We start from the raw sequence: 23,608 nt of genomic DNA on the forward strand, positions 1-23,608 counted from the left end.
TCTGGAGACACTTTTGGTTGTGACAACTCAGGGAGTGCGACTGGCAACTAGCAGGTAGGAGCCGGGATTGTCACTAAACAGCCTACAAGGCACATGGCAGTCCCCACCACAAAAAATTATCCCCCCCAAATATCAATAGTGCCAGGGTTGAGAAACTATGCTCTAGAGATGCCACTATACTCAATCTGCTTATGGCATAGTTTTGCTTGCCTGGGAGTTATTCTGAATCCTAAAAGTGACTCTGTGAGTCATGATTATCAAACAACAAGGCAGTGTTATTTCCCCTTTCCAAGTCCTTGCAGACAACTCACTGTCTTCACAAGTACTGACAACACCTACTCTTAAATTCATCTTCCTGAAATACAAGTTCACTCCCTTATTACCCCTCATAAGGACTTTTGTAATAATAGCCAAATTTATTGAACATTTACTTTCTGCAAGGCACTGTTCTGAGCATCTTTATTCATTTAATTTTCACAATATTTCTATGAGGTAGGTACTATTTTATTCTCATTTCATAAATGATAAAACTGAGTCACAGACAGATTAGCTACTCTATTGAGGCCACCTCATTAGAAAATGGTACAGCTGGATTTAAAACAAAGTAGCTTGCTATGTTATGTCATATAGCCATTCTTTTTTTTTATTGAGGTATAATTGACGTACAACATTATATTAGTTTTAGGTGTACAACATAATGATTCAATAACTGCATATATTGTGAAATGATCAGCACAATAAATCTAGTTAACATCCTTCACCAGACATAGTTACAGAATTTTTTCTTGATAAGAACTTTTAAGACTCACTTTCCTAGCAACTTTCAAATATGCAACATAGTATTATTTTTTTTGCCTTTTTTCCCTCTTTTACAGTTTATTTTATTTTTATTGAGGTAACCTTGGTTTATAACATTATATGAATTTCAGGTGTACATCATCATAGTTTTATTTCTGTGTAGACCACATCGTGTTCACCACCCAAAGTCCAATTGCCATCTGTCACTGTCCACATGTGCCCTTTTACCCCTTTTACCCTCTCCCCTCCCTGCTTCCCCTCTGGTAACCACCAATCTGTTCTCTGTATCTATGAGCTTGTTTTATTTAAAGATTCCACATATAATTGAGATCAAATGGTATTTGTCTTTCTCTGTCTGACTTATTTCACTTAGCGTAATGCCCTCAAGTTCCCTCCACATTGTCTCAAATGGCAAGATTTCCTTCTTTTTTATAGCTGAATAATATTCCATTGTATATACGTATACACCAGATTTTCTTTATCCATTCACCTGTCAATGGACACTCAGGTTGTTTCTCTATCTCTGCTATTGTAAACAGCACTGCAATGAACATGGGAGTGCATATATCTTTTTTTTTTATTTTTGAGGAAGCTTAGGCCTGAGCTAACATCTGCTACCAATCCTTTTCTTTTTGCTGAGGAAGACTGGCCCTGAGCTAACATCCATGCCCATCTTCCTCCATCTTATATGTGGGATGCCTGCCACAGCATGGCTTGCCAAGTTGTGCCAAGCCCACACTGGTATCTGAACTGGCAAACCCTGGGCCGCTGAATCGGAATGTGTGAACTTAACTGCTGCACCACCGGGCCAGCCCTGCATATATCTTTTCAAGTTAGTATTTTCATTTTCTTTGAATAAATACCCAGAAGTGGAATTGCTGGATCATATGGGAGTTCTATTTTCAATTTTTTGATGAACCTCCAGACTGTTTTCCATAGTGGTTGGACCAATTTACATTCCCACCAAGAGTGCACAAGGGTCCCCTTTTCTCCACATGCCTGCCAACACTTGTTATTTTTTGTCTTTTTGATAACAGTCATTCCGACAGGTGCAAGGTGATATCTCATCGTGGTTTTGATTTGCATTTCCCTGATAATTAGTGATGTTTAACACTTTTTCATGTGCCTGTTGGCCACCTGTATGTCTTTTTTGGAAAAATGTTTATTCATATCTTCTGCCCATTTTTTATTTTTTAAAAATTTAATTAATTAGTTAATTAATTTTTTGAGGAAGATTAGCCCTGAGCTAACATCTGATGCCAATCCTCCTCTTTTTGCTGAGGAAGACTGGCTCTGAGCTAACATCTGTCCCCACTTTCCTCTACTTTATACGTGGGATGTCTGCCACAGCATGACTTGCCAAGTGGTGCCATGTCCGCACCCAGGATCTGAACTAGCAAACCCCAGGTCGCCGAAGCGGAACATGCGAACTTAACTGCTGCACCACTGGGCTAGTCCCCTTTTGCCCATTTTTTAATTGGATTGTTTGGTTTTTTGCTATTGAGTTGTATGAGTTCTTTACATATTTTGGATGTTCATCCCTTATCAGATATGGGATTTGCAAATATTTTCTCCCATTCAGTAGGTTGTATATGGCCATTCTTGTTCTATATGGGCTTTAATATGCTACAAACAGTAAAAAGAATAAAGTTCAAACTTTTCTAATCAGGTTCAAGACAGTCTGTAATCTTCACCTTCTTTAATTCTCTTGACTTACCACCCACTACCCTAAAACATAGAAACTCCACTTCTGTTCTTCTCGGGTTCATTACCAGCACTGAGGATTTACTCAAAAGGTCATCTCAATCATACCTGATTTCCAAAGCTGACTTAAAAGGCTTGCCTGTTCTCTGAAAGTTTTCCTGCCTGGCAGCTACGGCTCATAGTAATCTGACTTTTACAGTGCTGACTCTTTTGAACAACAACAAAATGTCCTTTAAACATCTATTCTGTGATGGATATAATAGACAGTAATAGGCAGATAAATTGATATGAGATAAATAGATAAAATAAAAGTTAAAGATATTTGAAGACAGACCCAAACTGCATTAAAAATCTATGTTCCATCATTTATCACCTACATATGACCTTGAACTAAGCTTCAATTTTCAATCTGTAATATGTATATAATGCTCACATGCACAAGTGTTGTGTATGTCCTATTCTCTCACTGATGTCATATATATACACACATAGAGATACATACACAAACACACATATACACATACGCACATCATGTCTTCTATAGATATAAATAAACGTGTGTATGTGTATATGTGTATATCTATATGTGTAGACAAATACATACACATCTTATAAACAAGAGAAAAACTGTCTAAGTTTCCACTCAGGCTCTGCCAATTATAAGCTAAATAATCTTTGGCTACTTAACTTGCTGAGCCTCATTTCCCTCCTCTCTAATAAAGAAGAGAACGCTCGTGGGTGAATAGGCATGTGCTGGATGTAACTCTAGGCTTCCTTGGGACACAGGCAGGGATGGACCATCACAACGGTCCCAACCACCTTAGGTTCTATTCACTACCAGATTTCCACTGCAGAAGCCATGGATCCATTGTCCCCAGTCTAAGCAGTTTGCTCAGAGATTCTGGAGGCTTCAGATTTACTCTAGAGTCAAAAGCATGTGCCGCTAACTAGTAAATTATGACTTAGTTTACCATCATGGGACAATCCAAGAAAACCTTCAGTCCTTCAGGGATTGCCATGATATTTTGTTTTCTTTCTTTCCTTATAATTCCTGCTTTCTTTTCTTCTTATTCTTCTCTCAATTCATAAGAAATCTGGAGTATGAATATACAAGAGCGGGTGTGAGCAGAATTCCCAAAAATGGATTCATATTGCTCAATTAAGTTAAGCCCTTGTGGGTCTATATCTTCATCAAGTCCAACAATCTAGTCATTATTATGAAGCAAAGATGAACTAACTCAGATTTTCTAATAATTAATCATTTCCTACAGTCTTGAGTCTGGCTATGGCCTTAACTGTGATGCAGTGTAGTTATTTGACCTTAGTTAGTCATATATATTCTGTTTATTCATCTGGAAAATGAAAAAAATTATCTATGTTTACCTAGATCTGAACTTGTGGTCAGGATACATCCCTAGAGAATACGACCTGTGTTTTAATCATTTCATATTTCTAGCACCCAGCTGGTCATATGCACACAGTAGCTCTCAATGTTACAATATATTAAAGTTTATAAATTTTTAATCTCTTTAAATTTAACAGGTTATTAGGCATATTGGTGACACTTTGAATTAACAATTACACTTTTTTACAACCATTGAATTTGGAAGATAACTTTTCAGGAATATAACAATATTCAGAAGGAAACCAAGACCCAACCTCCAGAATAACTGCAATTAAATTTTTATATGTTAGGTCAACATATTGGCTTAAATGCAAGTTTTCAAATTGCACACAGTCTTGTTTATCTTATAAGTGCATTTTAAATGTATTTCACTCTACCGAAAGATCATGACATGACTCCTTAATGAACTTTGTGGTAACGAAATGATGTTGGAACCTACAAAAAGCTGCTGATGTTGACCTCTGATCACAGATGTTGTGTCACTCCATGCTGAAAGCATCTTACTTCTTTCAAACTATAATTAATTTTCTGTAGTGCATCAAATAATATATTCAACTCCTCACTTTTAATTAAGATTCCTCTTCTTGTTCTGAGTTTAAATTATGTTCTGAAAGCAATTTTTGTCAACTGCTTTTCATGTGAGAAATATAATTATGAACTAAATTTTGTTAGTGTCACATTCGTACTTTTTAATAACAAAGTTGTGAATAAAAAACGAACAAAGACTCTTACACATGCTTAAAATGTCTCATTCTATAAGTAGAGTAGAACAATTACAGAAAACACTGATAATGCATAAGTATCCTGGTTTTCTAAGGAACAAATATATTTCCCTGGTAGCTTTTATAAAACCAGTTAGCATACTGTAAATCAATTGTCAGGAGCTTGAGTACAACAGAAAAGCAAAAACTTTACTTAAAAAATGAACTGTTAATCTTTCAATAATTTCTGATGACAATTATTTATATTAGTATTTGACTATAGATTAATCAAAAAAGAAATTTAAAATTTAGAGCAGTCTTTTAAAAAATAATAAATTTAAGACACTGATACTGTATGCCTATTGGGTTATCATGGAAGAGAAACATGCTTAAAAGTGCCATTTTCTTTCATACCAAAGGGTCTTGGAGATGTGATGTTTTCTGCAGGAGGGTGCCAGTGTCCATTCCCCAGCTTCTTAAGTGTCAGGTGGCAGCTGTGGCAACTGCGACCACAGTGGCAATTTCTCAGGTCTGGCTTTGTGAATTACAGCTGCAGACCTCAGAGGCAGCCCTTACCCTGGGAGGGCCGTTCTGCAATGTCTAGGAGTTATTCCTGAGGATCTATTCTGCAACCCTCTTCTCTAATTCTCCAACAGTTTTCTAAACAACTAATTCCCTAAATCTCTTCTACCTTAAAATATCTTGCATGGTTTTATGTCCTGGGCTGAACCCTGAATGACACATTACTGATTGGTTTGCTTTACAGAATAGAAAACCAACAAAAAATTTCTTCGGCTCTGAAAGCAATGAAAAGGGAATGAAAGCTTGGCAGAAGTTAAGTTTGGCTGCCCTCTCACTGGCTCCTCAAGGGTTTAAGCTGCTCAGTAGACAACAGATATCACCGTGCATATTTAACCTGGATCCCTTGAGCCAGCATTGGGACATTTACCCAGAAGCCATGCAGCATCTGTGAGCTGGAAAGGCTCATGTGGACATCTCAATTCCACATGTTCCCGGTGAAGGGATCAAACAAGTTGTGCCAACTTGTGTCCCTGTGGGACTATGCTCAGAGAGTTAGAGAATTAGGGATCTGAGAAGCTGTCCCTGTACGGGACCATAAGTGACAGCTGAGTCAGTGGAGCATCAGTGATGCTGAGAAGGGAAAGTGGTGCTTTTCTCCAGCAGAAGAGCCATTTTTCTCACTAAAATGGTTATGAGCTCTGAAGTCAGCCCTGTGGTCTCTGTTTTGGTTACCTCCAGATAAGAACAAGAGGAGGGCATTGAATGATACATATTGTTGAGTAATATCGATCAGCTACCGACCTTGGTCTTTTTCAAGGCTATGGAAGAATGATATCAATGGGGCTCCTACACAGCAGCTGTGGGAATAAGTGTGTGATTTAGAGGTCTTATATAATTCACTATACACTTTCATAATTTTCTTCTGCTTTTACGGAAACATTAGATACAAAATGTAGATACATATCCAAGTAGTCTTCTATGTTGTGGAGCCTCCCAAAATCTGTTCCGAACGGTAGGGGAATTCAGAGCTCTAGTGACTGAGGAAGTAACATGATACATCCCTTAAACGGGTCTTGGCATTAGACAGATGTCGATTTCAGTTTCTCCTCATCGACTTACTAGCTGTGGTTTGGGCAAGGGTTCTTAACCTCTCCAAGCCGAGTTTCCTGGTCTGAAAGATGGAAACCATAACACATTTCTCAGAAGATTGCAAAATGCAATGACATGATTATAGTCCTTGCATGTATATATTTGGCAAATGTTAATTCACCCCATTTTCCCTACTCTAACCTTGTCACCCTCACACTGGTTTGCAAAAGAAATGCTTCTATAAAACACCAAGGTGAAAAATTGGCAACTTTTATGAATACTGTCTGTAGAGTTTTACACAGTCAGAATTTTAGATTTAGAACAGAAATCAGAGTCTAAAATGCAGGTAGAAAGTTTAGTAGAGCTGAAATTAAATAAATTTTTACAAAGTTCAAAAATTAAAAAATGCTTTTAGATAATGTAGTTTCCTTTGCATATTTTATCTCTTTTCCTATAATAAGGTAACAGTTTTAATTACTGGAATAATATATTTAACAATTAAACTTTTCCCTCCTTAGAGATTGTATATTTTAATATTTCTGGCAATAATGTGCTAAAGAAAAGACAATTTTGTATTTGATTGATTAATGGCCAACCAGAGGCTCATGTCAAGATGAAAAGAATTGATTTAAAGCTAGCCAATCAATAGACCTTAACTTGAAAACTTCCCTGATAATTAATCATACATTTTTTTAATTGTGGGAATTTCTGTCCATTTCTGCTTGGCAAAAAAAGTCTTTTCTCTTGATGGAACTCTATTCATTCTCATCAGAAACCCTCTTAGCCTGTAGGACTCCATTCATGCTCACTAGATAGTCTGTCAGCCTGCAGAGTTCTTCACTTTTCCTCTCCTTATTCCCCAGGAGCATCTCTGAACTTCTTTAGAAGCACCCTCATGGCACTTCTGACCCCCAGAGCATCTGTTAGACAGATCCTCTCCTGTAGAGTAGGGGCTGGGAGCCAGGTGCCCTGGGATAGAATAGAATCCATGTTCCTCCCCTGACTTACTGGGTGGTATCAGGCCCATTACTCAGTCTCAGCACCTCAAATTTCTCCATATATCTTCAAAGGTGAAAATAACATTTACCTTACAGGGATGCTGTGAAGATTCAATGAGATAATGTCTGAAAAACACTTCTTTCACATAGGAAGCACTCAGTAAATGGTGGCTGCTACTTAAAGAATTGTTCTGTTTGATGTTCATGAAGTCCCATACCTAGGACTTGCCCTTCCTGGGGACCCACCAACCATTCCCCCATCGGGAATGCTAAGATGAGTTGGAATCAAGACATGAAATCTCAGATTTCTACAAATATTTGAGTCCTATTAATCTGCAGTTTTTCATCAGTGTCAAGTAATTAAAAAGAGGAAAAAGGAATCAGAATTCCTACCCAAAATGGGAGAGGTCAGATATATATAGCTTGGTGTTAGCTCCCCAATTCAGTCTTTTCCCTGGAAGACAAGTTAAGGAATTATCACTCATGCATACAAGTGGGTTATACTGAGCAGTAGATGAGACTCTGTCTTCATTCCAACAGAGCTTGTGCAGATATCTGCTGATTTTGTGTGCCTAAAAAGCAACACTCCTGTAAGCTAGCCTTTAAGTAGGAAAGGTAACAGAGCTTGGGACAGAAACTGAGAAATTCACTGGGAATTGATCCACTTCTAAACTTCTGACCTGCCTAAGAAAGGCGGGATCTAGGCGTCTATTTTTAATTGAATTGATTGCCAATTCTATATCAGTCTCACCTTTTAATTACCCTGTGTGTGAAACCCTATGACTCTGCTAAACTTTTCTACTGTGTTGTAAAGATTGCACTGAGCACTGATTTAGCCTCCCATCCTCCCATTAGTTAGGTCTGTTTGGGCATCCACCCAGGGCCATTCACTTGCATAAGTGACATTTATTGAAGTTCAATATTAGAAGACACTATATTTCATGTTAAACATCTTATCATAAAGATTACAATCACATTTTCATAACAGTACACCTCATGCTTCAGAAACCTTTATGTCACATTTCAACTCATTACACATTCCAAAAGAGGAGAGCAATTTTAAAAGCTTTGTATTTCTCATTATGTTTATTTTCCCATCCACTTACTAAGGATGGACCATATTTCAGAGTTTCATGAATAGTGGAGGCAGATTTCAAGGAGCATCAGAGTTACGATGGCATCCTTAACTTGACATTCATAGAAAAATCTGAAAGTACAGGGATGGCTGGTTTTATCCAGAACTGCACTTAATTTAAACCCAGTTCTTTATTTTTCCCTGAAGTGTCTGCTCTCTTTGATATATCTTCAGTTTCCATAAGCTGTTTACACCTGCTCAATATCAAGGGCATTCCATACTCAGAATAATTTAAGCCAATTTGATGAACTGATTTGAATGATGATAAAATAAAGAAAAGCAAGCCACTGGAATCAGAAAACGACAACATTTCAGAGCAGAAGGAACCGTTAGAGTACGTTTTATTCTCTCTCCTCCCTCCCCTTAGTCCCAAAGGTAAGGCCTTTGACCAAGATCTCATCGGTAATTAGTGTCAGAGCCCAGACCAGAATCAGTGGCTCTCATTTCTTAGATGAGTGCTCTTTCCATGTTGCCAAATAGGTAAAGCCAAGGGTTACTGCTGTTCACCAGGCTGTAGCAATGCTCAATTGCAACGTCTAAATAACTCTTGACTAGTGTACTAGACATTAGAATATCAGTAATCATGATTATTAATCCTTTTCGTTGTTCTTTTAGACAAGTGCATTTGAATCAGAAATTGACTACTCTGTTGCAAATCTAAAGCATTAAAGTCCCCTGGTGACACTAGGGTCCACTGTCAAAAGCCTACATAACGGTCAGCAGACTTTGGAAACTTGGGTAGGTCTGAATCTGACAGAGTCCGAATTCTTCCTATTGAAAAAGCACAGTGGTGGACAATGAGGTGTGTTGACCTTCTTATATCCAACTGGGCTAAGATTTGAATCCCGCATGGAGCAGATTCTGGGCTCCTTGAAGGGGGAGTTTACCATTGAAAGTGACGACTGGCTTTTCCGCAGGTGGAAAGATGGCTTCAGGCACTCATCTGTAATTCTTTCTTGGGCCAGCTACTGGAACCACTGAAACCCAAGAGTGAAATACCATCTGCCTACTCTACCCGTGGCCTACAGTCTCAGATTTCCTATGGAGAGCCTCCTTCTTATGAATAGGAAAGGAAGAAATATAAACCAAAAGAGGAAAGATTGGGTCACAGGAACGGAAAAAGCCCATCAAGTCAGGGTGAGCGGAAATTGATGTGGTTGGGAAGATCAGTAAGGTTGTTCACTGTTGGTGTTTATTGCTTGTCTTTTGAGCCACATCTGTTCCTTTATTCTAAAACTAGTGCCCTGTGGTGTCAAATGGATAAATCAATACAATCACTTCTAATGCTCCTTGACTTTCCGTTTCAAGCAACATTTTGAAGCCATTTCTCTCCTATGGAGTTCTCTGTCAACCAAACCAATGAATGCTATTATCTGACCAGGAAAGATGCATTCATTTTGTTCACTGAAAAAAAAGAAAAAAAATCTATTGTATTTCACATATATGACATGAAATTGGGTCTTACCATTCTCAATGAGAAAGGGGAGAGGGTAAACAAATATAGCTTTCTATAAAGTAACGCGTTTGCAATAAATATACCAGGCAGGCAGACTTCTGAATGAGTAAATGAGTAGAATCCTTTCAAGTACTTATTGCTCAGAAGCTGTTGAAATTCTTCTTCTGGCCTAGCTTTCGAGGGTAATTAATAAATCTCTCAAGAAGTTTAATTTCATTTGTTTATAGACTTCCTTCTCTTTTGTCCCACAATGCTAATAACCATACTTATTCTCTAATAAACCTTATTCTCAACACTTAGCACCAAATATAATTAGGTTATCTTAAAAACTCAAATTCATTTTCAAAGAACAAAAATCTGGCAACTTGATCCTAAACTAATTGTGAAAGAATATGATTCACACTCTAAAAGCAACTTCAAAAAAGAGCTCCTAAATTGATGATCCTTATTTGAAGCAGTGAGGTTAAGGTTGAAACAGGCATGTAATATACAGCTGTTGCAATATGTTGGTTTAAAATTCAGTTGGATCCAGCACCTCTAGTCCTGTGGCCACATACCTTCCTATAGTGCAACCCACCATCCCAGCACACAGCCTATGTTGCCTAAACATGTTCTGAGTATTAAGCATGTTCTTGATCACCTTCAACTCAGAGAATCTCATTCTATAGGAAGAAGATAATTTATTTTTTTGGTGATAAAACCTACAGGCTGATGTTACTCTCCCTTCATCCACATGCTTAGAACTGTACCATCATGACGAAAATTATGAATAATTAGAAAAATTCATTCACGTCCACAAAAACATATTGCCTTATTGAATATTAACAGATATTTTTGCAAGCTTTAAAAGTACTGAGTTTTGCTCAAGAATTCAAATTACTTTTCTGCATGCAGTATACTAGAAAGCTCTGCATTTTCAGACTTTTTATTAGAGGTATGGTTGCTCGCTTCTCTTCAATAGTCCTCTCTGACACAGTCCTGTATGGAATTATAGAATTGGAAAGAAGAGGTGGTGACCCCTTGCATAGTTGCTCCTTTCGGTGCATTGTTAACTGCACTTCTTAAAAGGAGACAATTTCCATAACTTTTAAAGAGCCTGCTTCTATTTGCTTCTCCACCAAAGATAATTTAGCATAACAGAGAGTTTTATAAAATATAGGGAAAACCTTACAGTTTTATTCTTGACAATGCTTCTTTTTAACATGACTTAGCTATGCTGACTCAAAGTGCATAAACACGTAGAAACATCACTGTGAGTTACACCTCAATCAGCTCTTCCATAAAAGTAATTTCTTGCATATCTTAAATCTATGTTTTTCATTTTATTCACTGTTTATGGAATAGTTTTAGACCTCTAGTTTTACTGATTTTTTTTCTTTTACTTGGTATATACTGGTATTTCTTTTTGCTTTCAAATAAGTTTAAAATATTTCCCAATAAAACCATCTCACAAAATGACAAAGTATGGTCTTGGGAGAGAAGTTTAATTTTAACTACTTTCCATTTCATTTCGAAATCTTTAGAATTGGTCATCAAAATCCTTCCTCATGTCATCTAGTATACTGGGAAAAAGTATCAAAAATTTATTTCTGTGCTCATGCCTGCCCTGAAAATTAACTTGTATCTCTAGTAAATATTAAGGATAGAAAGAACCAGAACTTCACCAATAAATTGATTTTTTTCCTCACATTTAAGAAGCATAGCCAGTTTAATGATGGTTGACTAGACTCAGGAGTTCACTGTATGCAATCATGATGCTCAGCAGAATATTAAAACCAAAATAAACTCCATTTTCACTCTTTGAACATTTGAAAATTAACTTAGTATTTTTCTGGATTAATTCCACTAATTTCCCTCATATACTTTGGAATCTATATTACCCAAAGGACAACACATGCTGCTTTCACTTTGTACAGTTAACAGCCATGATGAAACAATCCTGTCTGATCTCTAAATGGATGCTCTTAACTTGGTGCTTCTGAAATGGTCTTTTGTACACCATCAAGGTAATTGAAATCCCGTTTGATGGATATTCTAACCTCTTTTCGAGTCCTTTATCTATATACATGTTTCCTGGTTAGTCTTTATCACATTCCAGTTGACAACAGTTTGGTCTCATCATTATTTACTCATTTCTCCTGAAGTCCCATTACATAAAAATTCTATATAGTCTGAAATCTAATGGTAGAAAGATTTATTTATGGTATTTTTATTTAAAAATTAACTTTCACTTTAGGATACCAGCCTCTTAAGACCCTTTTTTGCCCCATGTAAACTGTACAGTTAGCAAATAAAAGACACCTATTTAGGTACAAATTTAAATCTTTAATGGATATGAATCATGTGACTGGTTTATGTTCTACAGAAAATATCGAGTCAGTTCCTAAGGATCTTTTCTCTGTGATTCAATACAAATGAATGATGAACTGGTCCCACGACAGCCTTTGTGTGTGTGTCTGAGTGTGTGTCTGTGTGTGTGTCTACACACTCATGCTCACTATGTGTCCAACAGTCCTGTCTCTGTGGCCAAGTCCGGCCTTCTACCCCTGGAGACAAAGCTTTAAAAATACACAGTTTTGAAGAATTCGGTTCTGAGATAAGGTTCTGGGGAAACAAGATGAAAAAGCTAAATACAGTCAACCCTTCTTCTGGCGCAGGGAACAGAATGATGGATGTTGTATTATTTGTAGTTAAGGCCCAGTAGAGACCTGGACTGATTACCTCACCTGTTTAGCTCAGAAATCAACCAGTAGCCAGCCCAGGCTTCCTCCAGAGATGGTACAGGACCCAAGTGGTCCACAACTGGATGTGGCTCAGTGTATGTATATGAGGGGAGGATGGCTGTCGAGCCCTCACCTCAGACTATCTCTTGCTCACTAGCTACCAAGGAAATCAGCTCCAAGACTCCATTCCTTTCCTCCTAGTTGCAGTTGGAGGTGGTGGAGTAATGTGTGCGTGGTAAGCAGAATTACTCAGCTGGGTCTTGCCTTAGAAAAAAAAGTAAGCCACCCTCACACAGTTACAAGTTGACTACAATTCCATTTCTATAGAATTATCCAGGACCTGGTGCCATTACGAGATTAAACAAGAGGTATACATGTTAATGCACACATGTGCAAGAGCAGTGACTTGTTCATCAGTAACACATTATCCTTTTATGGTGTTGGGTACGTGAAAACCAGTAAGAATTTTTTAACCCAAGCGAATATGTAACAAACGTCACTCTTTACTCAAGGCCAATAGATATGCTGGATACACATGTAAGTTTCTAAGCAATGGCAGGATATTTCACACTATCAACACGTGTTTTGCTGCACATACTCTGAAAATGTCTGAATATTTCATTAAAGGATATAGTGAGTGAAGATGGTGGATTGTCCAGGCCCAATTCATCCATATAGAAGTGGTTACAGGTAATATAAATCAGAACCATCTCTATCTCAGGTGTTTTTTCACTTTTATGCCAAGTTAAGAGCATTATTAATGAACGGTATTATTGGAATTGGCTAATAGGAGTGATAGCTACAAATTCAGAGAATAATTGTTTCATCATAATATTCAGACTCATGGAGTTTCTAATCATCTCCTTTATAGGAGCTATTCAAGGATTTCTAATTGAATTTATGACCTTATTCTGAAATCATATCACGAAACTCTTTATGTTTACTCATATAAGACTAGCTATTTTACCCTTGTATTTATTTTTCCTTCATAGTATTTCTTTGGTGCTCTAAAGAGAGATGACTTATTTAAGAAGTTAATTAACTAATGCAAAATTTACTCCTATTATCTTCATATTTAATTAAGACTCCTTATTTACGTCATTGCCTCAGCAAGGACTACAAGTATTCCTGAATGTCAGCCTCTTATCTGTTTCCCTCAGCTTTTAAACATAATAAAGTACTCGGATTCTTTATTCAGTATTTCAGATCTCCTTTCTTTCATGTCACAAAAGATAAATTCACATGGCTGCACTGACAACATCACAGCTTTGAAAATGCGTCCACCCGTTACCTTATAAATAGTCCAGTCACTTACTTTAATCCATCTTCTTCTGCCCATCACTCTAATGTCAAACTTATAAGTTTAGGGATGCACTTTTCTCAACTTTTAGTTTTAAAGCAAAAGTCTAAAAGTCTGTTCACTTAAGTAACAAACACAGTGACAGAGGTAGCATTTGGAGCGACAAGATGTCAATCAGCAAGTGCTCTCATTTATCAATATTTGATAGTGATGCCCTGCTTCGACAAACTGTCCACGCTAACAATGGCAAGAGCGCACACCTCCAGAGACGTGTAGGTGAAAAGAGTTGGGTGCTGAATTATCCACTTTACTTAGTTCTGGTAGTTCAATCTCAGAAATTAAAATAATATTTCTTTGCTTATTTGTTTCATTTATCCTAACCATTTTTCTTTCTTTAGTATCAACCTTCCAGAGCCCATACCTTTGAGTTTATTAAAGTTCAGAACAGAACTGAAGCAAAAGGAATACAAACAACACCCAGAGATCAGAGTTTCTGGAGAGACTGGAAAGTCTCCGGGGTCATAAAACCTACCCGGACGGATATGGATGCTGATATCTATCTAGGATCTAGGATCTGACTTGAAAAGTCCTTGAATTGTTCCAAAGTTAATAGATACTCAGGTGAGCTAAAGCATGTGCTAAGAAGTTGATTTCTGACTTTTATCATTTTACCAATTCCTCTTTTTCAAACTAGCACCTGCTCATAATCAGGGATTGTTGTCTGTGGATTTCTATAGATTGCATATAAAAAGTCTGTAGCCAGCAGTCAACATCAACACTTTCTAAGAGTCACAGAACATTTAGCTTTCCTTTCCAATGCATAATTTTCTTTTCATTTGTGAGGCTCCTCTGTTGCCAACAGAGATGAGGTCGGGAGTTACTATGTAGGTTCCATTTACAAAGCAGCTGTTTCAGCTAATAAATTGAATTTGCATTCTCCTGTCTCCCGGTGTGAAGTGCTAACTCACTCATGATTCATTGTGAATCACCAACATCCTGGACTAGAATTCCTATTTATCAATGCTAACTCGAGAAGTCAGTCAGGTTTTACAGCCTGGAAACCTGAGTCTCTCCTGGCTACGACTTCATCGTAAACCACACAACCACCACGATGAGCTTTTGCGCTTGAAACTTCCATATCTCAGATCGGTTTTCCGTTCCAAACGCCCACTATAAAGAATCAGTGAGATGGAACTTTTCTTTTAAACAGTGGATATTCAGCTAAACATTGACCTGCTCACGTAGAAGAAAAATAGCATCCCCTGTTGTACTCACATGGCACTGTGCGGAGGTAGAGGTTGTCACGAATGATTTGCTGAAGTTCATGGTCAACAGACCCCTTCTGAAATCGTAAGTTGAGGTAGTGACGAAGATCCTTATCAACGATTCCTCCTGGAATAACAAAGTTTCTTAATAAGAATGTTGGAAAATAGTTTAAGGATGTAATTTGATTTTGTTATAAATATATTCACAAACATTTAAAAGTTGCGTTATTTCACTTGCTCTTTTGACCTTCTGAAACATACACTGCCATAAGAAGAAGAAATAACATTTACTGAGATGAGAATTGTCTGCCAGGTCTGTGCTCAGTGTTCTACATGCATTCTTTAATCTATTTTTCACTTAGAAGGAATTCTACATTATGGCAAAAGATACACAATACCCTTGAACTAATATTAAATTGTCATAGTATATCTCATTGCATGGCTAAAAAGAGCTTTTTTTTTTTTTTTTTTTTTAACTCCCCATTTTCCCTTTTCCCCAGCCTGTGGCAAGTAACATTCTACCTTCTGTCTCTACGACTTTACTGCAGGGATCTCGTATAAGTGAATCATATAATATTTGCCCTACTATGACTGGCTTATTTCCCTCAGTATGTCTTCAAGGTTTGAGAAGACTTTGAAGTTATTTAAAGTTACTACGGATTTAGATAAGTAGGGTGATATAAATAGTTAAAAGAAAAAAAACTACTAACATATTAATGCTTTACTCACTTCATAAAATAAATCAAAGTAATTTCTCTGTCCTATAAAATATGGGCAGATGTTTTTAACTAGAGACAATGTTTGAAAGAATTTAGGTATTTCTTATTTTATTAAAATAATCACATTATTATTTTCATTATAGAAATAATTTTGAGTCTACTTGCCACTATAATCTAATGAAAAATAAACTGAGCCATAGGAAGAAAACCAATACTGTGGATTTCTCAAAGATTAATTTAATATTTAAAGATAATTATGTTAAATTATGAAGATTTATCTAAGTCCCTTCTTATTCTTATACTTGAAAAAATAATTCATAAATCAAAATACCTATAAAAACATAAATAAGAATTCCTGAAACTCTTATCTTTTCAAACATATTAGGGTAGCTGAACCAAGACAAAGAATTAAAGATAGAGAAAATAGGAAATCTGTAATAGTCACAAAAACCAAGCTCTCATCAAATCCTTTTGAATCTCAAAATTAAGATTCATCCATCTATTTGCGCCACCTTGACCACGTAAAATAGCGTTATGTGGGCGTGCACATATGCAACATAAACACTTTTTACACAAACAGTAGTTAATGTACTTGCAAGTTATATATTGCAACATCATTGAAGTTTTCAAAATCCATTGTTCCAGTTCTCTCCTAATCTGCTAGCACAGTCTCAGTAAGATGTTGTCAGAAATAGTATTTTCAACTGAATTGACTATCAACATTCTACTCTCCAAGCAATGTATCTCATATATTTGAGCAAATGGTCTCAAACTATTTTTTTCTACCCAATATAATATGATAGTGGAAAATAAATGACACCAAAGGAAAACATATTGCTTATTGCATGCACATAAATATGACCTCCAGAATGCCTGCACATACAATTTTCCAAATGCAAAACCATTTTCTCAAAGAAGCAGAGTAGCCAGAAATGAAAGTCACTTGAAACTACCATCACACCTACCAAGAATTACCCATTATTTACATCTCTAAATGCCCTGCATTTCCAGGTATCTTGGACTTGCTGACATCACACTGGAGTAGGTAATAATTTAGAAATACTAAAACTCTGTCTTCCTCCCTTGGTCTTTTTCGGTCAGTAGAACATGCTTCCCCTTGCTAATCTGTTCCATCTCCTGGGCGAGCATCGTGCCCATGACTGCTCTCAGCTGTCGTTTCTGCCGAGTTCTAGGTCTACAGGTCTTCCAGCAACTGTGCTCCATCTTCTGTCTCTTTTTCTTTCTGTCTTAATATGTGGGACATGCCAAGTGATGAGATGCTTTCTGGCAGCTTGAGAAAACGCTAACTATAGAACAACAGATGTAGCCTGTCCACCAAAGCGAGCTAGAATCACTCACCTACCGTGACACAGATAAGCTCAGGGTGAGTTTGTAGTTCAGGATGCCTCTTGTCCATGAAAATATATTATCAGTTTAAGCCATTTCTTCTACCACAAATATACTTTATCAGCCCTCTCAAGAGTTTATCTAGATAAGAAAACTACAACAACAAAAGTCTATCTATTCATTCAATGACTGGCTGTATCTTTTTTTCTACAGAAGCTTCTGAGAATTAACATAAAATTTCTTTCACAAATTAAAATAAGTTGTCAAGAATGATCTCATTTGCTTTGGAAGGATTCTTCTTGCCTCATAGTTCACAAATACTTTATCATCCTTCACAATTTATCACAGCATCTTTCAAGTAAGGTGATTTTATTTACTTGCTATCCTTTTCATGGAAAATTACGCCAGTTGTCTACCCAATATTCTCTCCTCTATTCTTTTTTATTAAGAACGGTGATTCAGGGGCCAGCTCCATGGCCGAGTGGTTAAGTTTGCATGCTCTGCTGCGGCAGCCCAGGGTTCGGATCCTGGGCGCAGACATGGCACCGCTTGTCAGGCCACATTGAGGCGGTGTCCCACATCCCACAACTAGAAGGACCTGCAACTAAGATATACAACTATGTACCGGGAGGGGGGCGGGGAGTTTGGGAAATAAAGCAGGAAAAAAAAAAAAAAGGAAGATTGGCAACAGTTGTTAGCCTAGGTGCCAATCTTTAAAAAAAAAAAAAAAAAGAAAAGCAAGCAAGTGTATGGGGAGCAACAGCATCCTTGAAGAGCTCAGTGCTGGCTACCCTCTGTAGAATCAGATTTACAGTAGGAACTGCTGTCAGCAAACTGAGCTCCCCAAATACAATGGAGATGATTATATTGTGGATGGCAGGGGTAAAGGGCCAGCATTTTAAATAAATAAATAAATAAATAAATAAATAAATAAAAAGGAAAAAAAAGAACTGTCATTTAGTTTCAGGCCCAAAGATGCTCAGCCCAGGCACATGGATGACAGTGGTCTGAAATAGTCATACAATCCAGCTCCCCACTTTCTAGCTGCCCTTGAGCTTCCAACGGCTATGTTCCCGACATCGAGACCTAACACGGAGGAGGAGATTTCTTTATTCATTGCGCTAGACTTGCTCTCTGAGAGACAGGAACCACATTCTGACCATGCAGTGACGTGCACAACCAAAAGTCCAACATGCTAAGGATACTGGAGTAGAAGTTAGAAACAGCCTGGGTCCCTGATGGCTTCCCTGAGCAGCTAAAATAATATCAGTGACACACACCTTAAGATTTCTCATATGAGAAAAAGTAGATACTCATTTTCTAAAACTATTACAGTTTTCTGTTATTTGCAACTGTACATGGTCACAATTGATATATACATGTGTATAGAAATGTTTTACATACAGGTGAAAATATAATATGTATATACACACACATATATTTAAAGGCGTATTTTTTTTTTTAAGTAGAAACTTCAATTAGAGAAGAATTAAGTGACAGACAGTGAGCAATGGCTGAGCTGAAAAATAGAGTCTGGGTCTCAAGACCACCGGATTTCAGGTTTCTAAGTTAACATTTTAAAGCAAGCTAAAAAATACAGCATTCCACATAGGGAGTGTTCAATAAATTTTATCTGTTATTAAAATAAATAATCAGCTGCTTTCATTTGCCATAGTTATAATTTTTTGTTTTACTGTTATTGCTTGTCTGTAGAGTTTCTGTTTTGCCATTTGTTCATGATACCTAGATGCGGTCACTTATCGGATGCCTACATCAATCATTCTGTCAAGCACAGAAGTGTCAAGTTCACCATCACATTGCAGTCTTTAGCCATTGTACTCAATTTCAAAAAATTCAGAGGCTCTCACTGACTATTATATTTTTTAAATTATTGAATTATTTTACTTAACCATGTGAAAAATTTTTATTTCCTTTATTTTACAAAATAAAACGATAGCTTAAAAGATTAAATTATCTTCTCAAATCAGACACTTGTCAATGAGAGAGCTGGGATGTGACGCCTACAATCCTGCTTCTAAAGAACATGTCCCTAACTTTCATAATCTACAATCTGAAGACTAAACCTTTTTGCCCAAAGCAGTCAAGTCCTTTCTCAACATGACCCCAAACAAGCTTTTCAACCTGACACCAAAGTAGAACTTAAGAAGAACACTTAGGAGAGAACTTAATTCAAGCTCTTCACACTGCAGATGAGCAAAGGGAAGCACACGCAAATTATTAGGCACCGGGTTCAGAGCAAAGGTAGGGTAGGAAGTGATGGAAGCATTAGGGAGCAACTCCCATGGATTATTTGGGGAAAAACTCCAAATGTTACCATTTGAAACTGGTGTACACCTCTAAGGTTTTCATAAATTTCCCCAAAAGACCTGCTTTGTCCCCTCCACAACTGGGATGCCCATATTGAGGACTCAAAGAATGAAGATGCGGCTCGGCTCTGATAGACAGGATCTACTTGGCATATTCCTTAAGGCAAATTGCTAGTCTTAGCCTCATAGCTAAAGTGAGACACTCTTCCTAAGGTTGAGGGAGAAACACACCAGGGTCTGTAATGTTTGTGCTGATTGCTAATAACTGATGGGAGTGGTCCCATCCCTCATCCATGGGCGTGACCATTGCCTCAAACTTTCCCTTCCCTTGAGTCAACTGCTTCCAGAATGGACACGCACCTTATAAGCTTAGTGTAAACTGGGGAGAGTAGTTCAGTGATTGGGATGGTGCGGGGTGTGTAGGAAAAGGAAGAGGACCAGGAAGCCAAAATCTGGCTCATTCTGATGTCATCTATTCATCCTGTGCTTCAGCCAAATCAGGCTGCTCTAACACTCTATTTACCTTATTTATTTTTCCTTCGCTTTACCTGTTTTTTCCAGTCACATTCCACAAGACGCTGAAGTGGGCATTTGATTTTTGTTTGCTTATGCTTTACTCTGCACTACCTTCTTTCGGTAACAACACTCTGTTGTTCCTTTTTTGAGTGGCTACATCTCTCTCCTTCTGTGTAAATGTGGTAGGGCTTTTCGTCAATCTGTCCTTCCTCAGCCAATTAAAATTTCTTTTCCAGGAATTGGCTTTAAAAGTTGTGCAACTCAAGGATGTAAATGCAAGTGCATTCATCCTGAAAATGGCACCCTGAAGACACTACTCATCATTTTTGCTTCCCAGACATACAGAACTTCCCTTTTCTTGTGGTTTTTCTAGACAGCTTCTTCAACCTTCCCTTTGTTGTTTGCAATGAAAGAAAGTTCATGAATAATACTGCCTTCCCTAGGATGCTGCCAGTGGAATTCCTACCCTCCTTCAGCTTAAAAGGATCCTCCCCGTGGCCTTCCTTGTGATCTTCTGGCCTGAATTCTTCTCCCTCCTCTGAACTCCCATATCCTGGTCCTGTTTCTCCAGCACTTTGCACATTCTCCCAGGCCATACAGTAATTGGTGGGTCTGCTTTACAGCGTATATTAAACTATAAGCTCCCAGGACAAGGAATTTCCTAATCCTTTTATATCTTCTCCCCTCTCCTCACTTCAATCTCTAAAGCAGTGCTGTCTTAATATACGAGGCGCCAAAATGTTTGCTGAATAAATAAATCGCCAATGCTGTAGTGGAAAGAATGCTGGAGTGCGAATTAGGAAACTGAGTTTTAGTCACCATGCCACCATTCATTCATCGAGTGGTCTTGCACAAAACACTTAATCATTTCTGGGTCTCCTTTTTCCCACCTGTCGAGGGTGACTGTCTTAGTCAGTCTGAGCTGCTATAACAGAAGACCATAAGTGTGGGTGGCTTAAATGACAAAAATTGATTTCTGAGAGTTCTGGAGGCTGAAGTCCAAGATCAAGAAGCTGGCCGATCAGGTGTCTAGTGAGAGCTCTCTTCCTGGTTCGTAGATGGTCATCTTCTCCTCTATCCCGACATGGCTGAGAGAGAAATCATCTCTCGAGTGCTTCTTCTTTAAAGGTGCTTACTCCATTCATGAGCGCTCTATCCTCATGAGCTACCTATTTTCCAAAGGCCTCACCTCTTATACCATCACAGTGGGGATTAGGATTTCAACCTATAACTTTGGGAGGAGACACAAACATTTGGTCCATAACAGTAGGTGTAAAACCAAATAAGGTCTCTGAGAGATCTAAATTCTATGCTTCCACATAAAGTATTTACTAAGTGCATCTTACAGTTTGGGAATTTTGGGTTTTGTAAGCAGACAACCAGATTATTTTATTCTTAGTTAGTTATCGTTATAGACCACTGGTCAGTTACAGTCCATAAAAAAGTAAAGTAAAGCCAAAGATAATCTCCCTTTGATATTGTTTTCTATTTTCTGAATTGTCCAGAAAGCTAAGATCATCAACAGAAAATTGATTTTATACACTGTCTTTGTCAAATAAGTAGTAAAATAATCAAGCAAAGCAGTCTGTAAGGAATTGAAAAAAGAAGAGGAAGATTCATCCATATGCCTTAAGATATGCCCATGAGCAATTGCAAATTTATTTTAAGTGAATTTATTGGATGGTGGGAAGTCAGGGAACAGACAGTAGGAAAGCCCTATGAGACTACGTCCCTATGCTCCTTTTTCAAAAATAGTCTCTGCTTGGCTCACCTCAAAAATGGAGAAATAAATCACAGAACAGTTGACTGATTCTGTTAAGATCCGCAGTCACAAAATAGGTGACAGACAGATCTAATCCAGTTTGCCGGAGCAGCCTCCATCTCCTTTTTAGATGGAAAATCGTGTCTTTGGTTTCTGATGATCTAGAGGCCTCTCTCATTTTCAGGCAACTCTAGTGCTGTACCAGATCACCGGACGCATTCATGTGATCTACGTGCGTCACTCTGCAAATTATGAGCCAGTACAATTGTTCTACTCCCAACAATTCCCCTTTGCTTATTTTAAACAGGAGCACATATATAAGGCCCATGTAACTCCTCGCAGATGACCTAGTTAATTGCTTTTCCACAGCAAGAAACATTTAGGTGTAGGAAAATTTGTATCCTTTTCATATTTTACTCATAACATTAGAGAGAACAGTCAATCCTTTTCGTCATAGGCTTTAACGTCCTTGCGTGTCGTTTTTCTTCAAAATTTTAGCAGTATCACATATTTTGTATAAGAAATGCAGTAATAAAAGAGATGACGAAATATATTAAACAGTTGCAGATCATTAGGATACTCAAAACTAGAGAGAATAATTGCTCTTACAGAGAAACTGACAGAGACAAATGTAAGTGGTTTATACTATTCTGCAGCTCTATTGAAAATGGCTTTTTATCACTTCCTTCCCTTCGCTATTGCACAGATGGGATATTATTATTCAGTTTCATTTTTCATTGTTAGCCTTGGTCTCAAAGTAAATGATAGAGTTATTCTTACAGTTATGATTATAGGCTCATGTGGAGAAGGGAAAATGAATACTCGCTCAATGCCTAGCAGTGCGCTAGGTGCTGTCTGTGCATTACCCCAAATTCCACAGTCAGGAAATGCAAAGGACAGGCATGTAGCTGAAAGTAAACTGGAGGATAACTAAATTTTCTAGAAGGTCTCAAGACGGCTGATTCAGTCTAGAAACAGGGCATTTCTTATTAATTTCTTCGCCTCACTTAACTCTTAAGCATTAGATGTTCTTCACAAAATGCAGGGTGTCACAACAAATTCAGCATAATGAAAGAAAAAAGATATATGGCCAAAAAGGAATTTGACATGAATTCATTTTTTTTTTAAAACCAGAGGGTATGCCACTGTAAGTTTAAAAGGAATAAAACAATCTTCTAGGATAGTTATAAATGGGTTTGAAATCATTGGAGGTGAATAAACTTCAAAGCTCTAAGATTTCTACATAAAATTACTGAGGTAAAAAGAAACTATTGCCGAAAACATCTACATAACTCAGCAGGTAAAATTTTTCACTTAGGGTCCTTGTTTACTGCCTTTTAAGTGTAGATTAACTGTAAATCCAAAGTTTAAGTGTAACTTTAAAAAAATGCAGTGATAAAAATATCACAATTGTTTTTAATCTTGGAAAATCTAATTAAGAATTTACCCACCTTAATTTAAAAAGCAGAAAATAAACTGTTCATACCAGGTATGCCTGAAACACTTTGAAAACTATAAAACACTTTTATAAAACTAAAAGTGAACATGTAAATGATATTTAAACAATGAATATTCAAACTTATTTCATTTTATATTAGCAAGTTATTATCCCCAAGTCAACAGAAAAAGCGTATTCTTAAAGAGGAGATACCTATTATGGATAAAATTGATGGGGATTAGCAGGATTAAACTTGTAAGCCTTTGACACTATTTCATGTTTTGAGAACTATAAAACAAAGTCCGTTCTCTCATTTTATTTTTTGATAACTGTTGCAACTTAAAACTAGCAGATGATCATGACATAGACCATGTTGTCCAAATTGACCAAAAAGAAACCACAG

The 23,608-nt window shown here is 37.3% G+C and overlaps 1 protein-coding gene across 6 annotated transcripts in view; it reads right to left on the reverse strand.

Moving 5' to 3' along the window:
• The window catches only part of MAGI2 (membrane associated guanylate kinase, WW and PDZ domain containing 2), a 1,256,398-nt gene that overhangs the window by 881,664 nt on the left and 351,126 nt on the right, over positions 1–23,608 (reverse strand). For all 6 annotated transcript variants that reach the window (XM_070506114.1, XM_070506099.1, XM_044769320.2 and 3 more), the window contains exon 2: positions 15,107–15,223. In XM_070506114.1, coding sequence (XP_070362215.1) covers positions 15,107–15,223 — 117 coding nt within the window. The remainder of the gene's footprint in view (positions 1–15,106; positions 15,224–23,608) is intronic.

This window comes from Equus asinus, chromosome 1 (assembly GCF_041296235.1).
Source record: "Equus asinus isolate D_3611 breed Donkey chromosome 1, EquAss-T2T_v2, whole genome shotgun sequence".
In the NCBI taxonomy this organism is placed as follows: domain Eukaryota; kingdom Metazoa; phylum Chordata; class Mammalia; order Perissodactyla; family Equidae; genus Equus; species Equus asinus.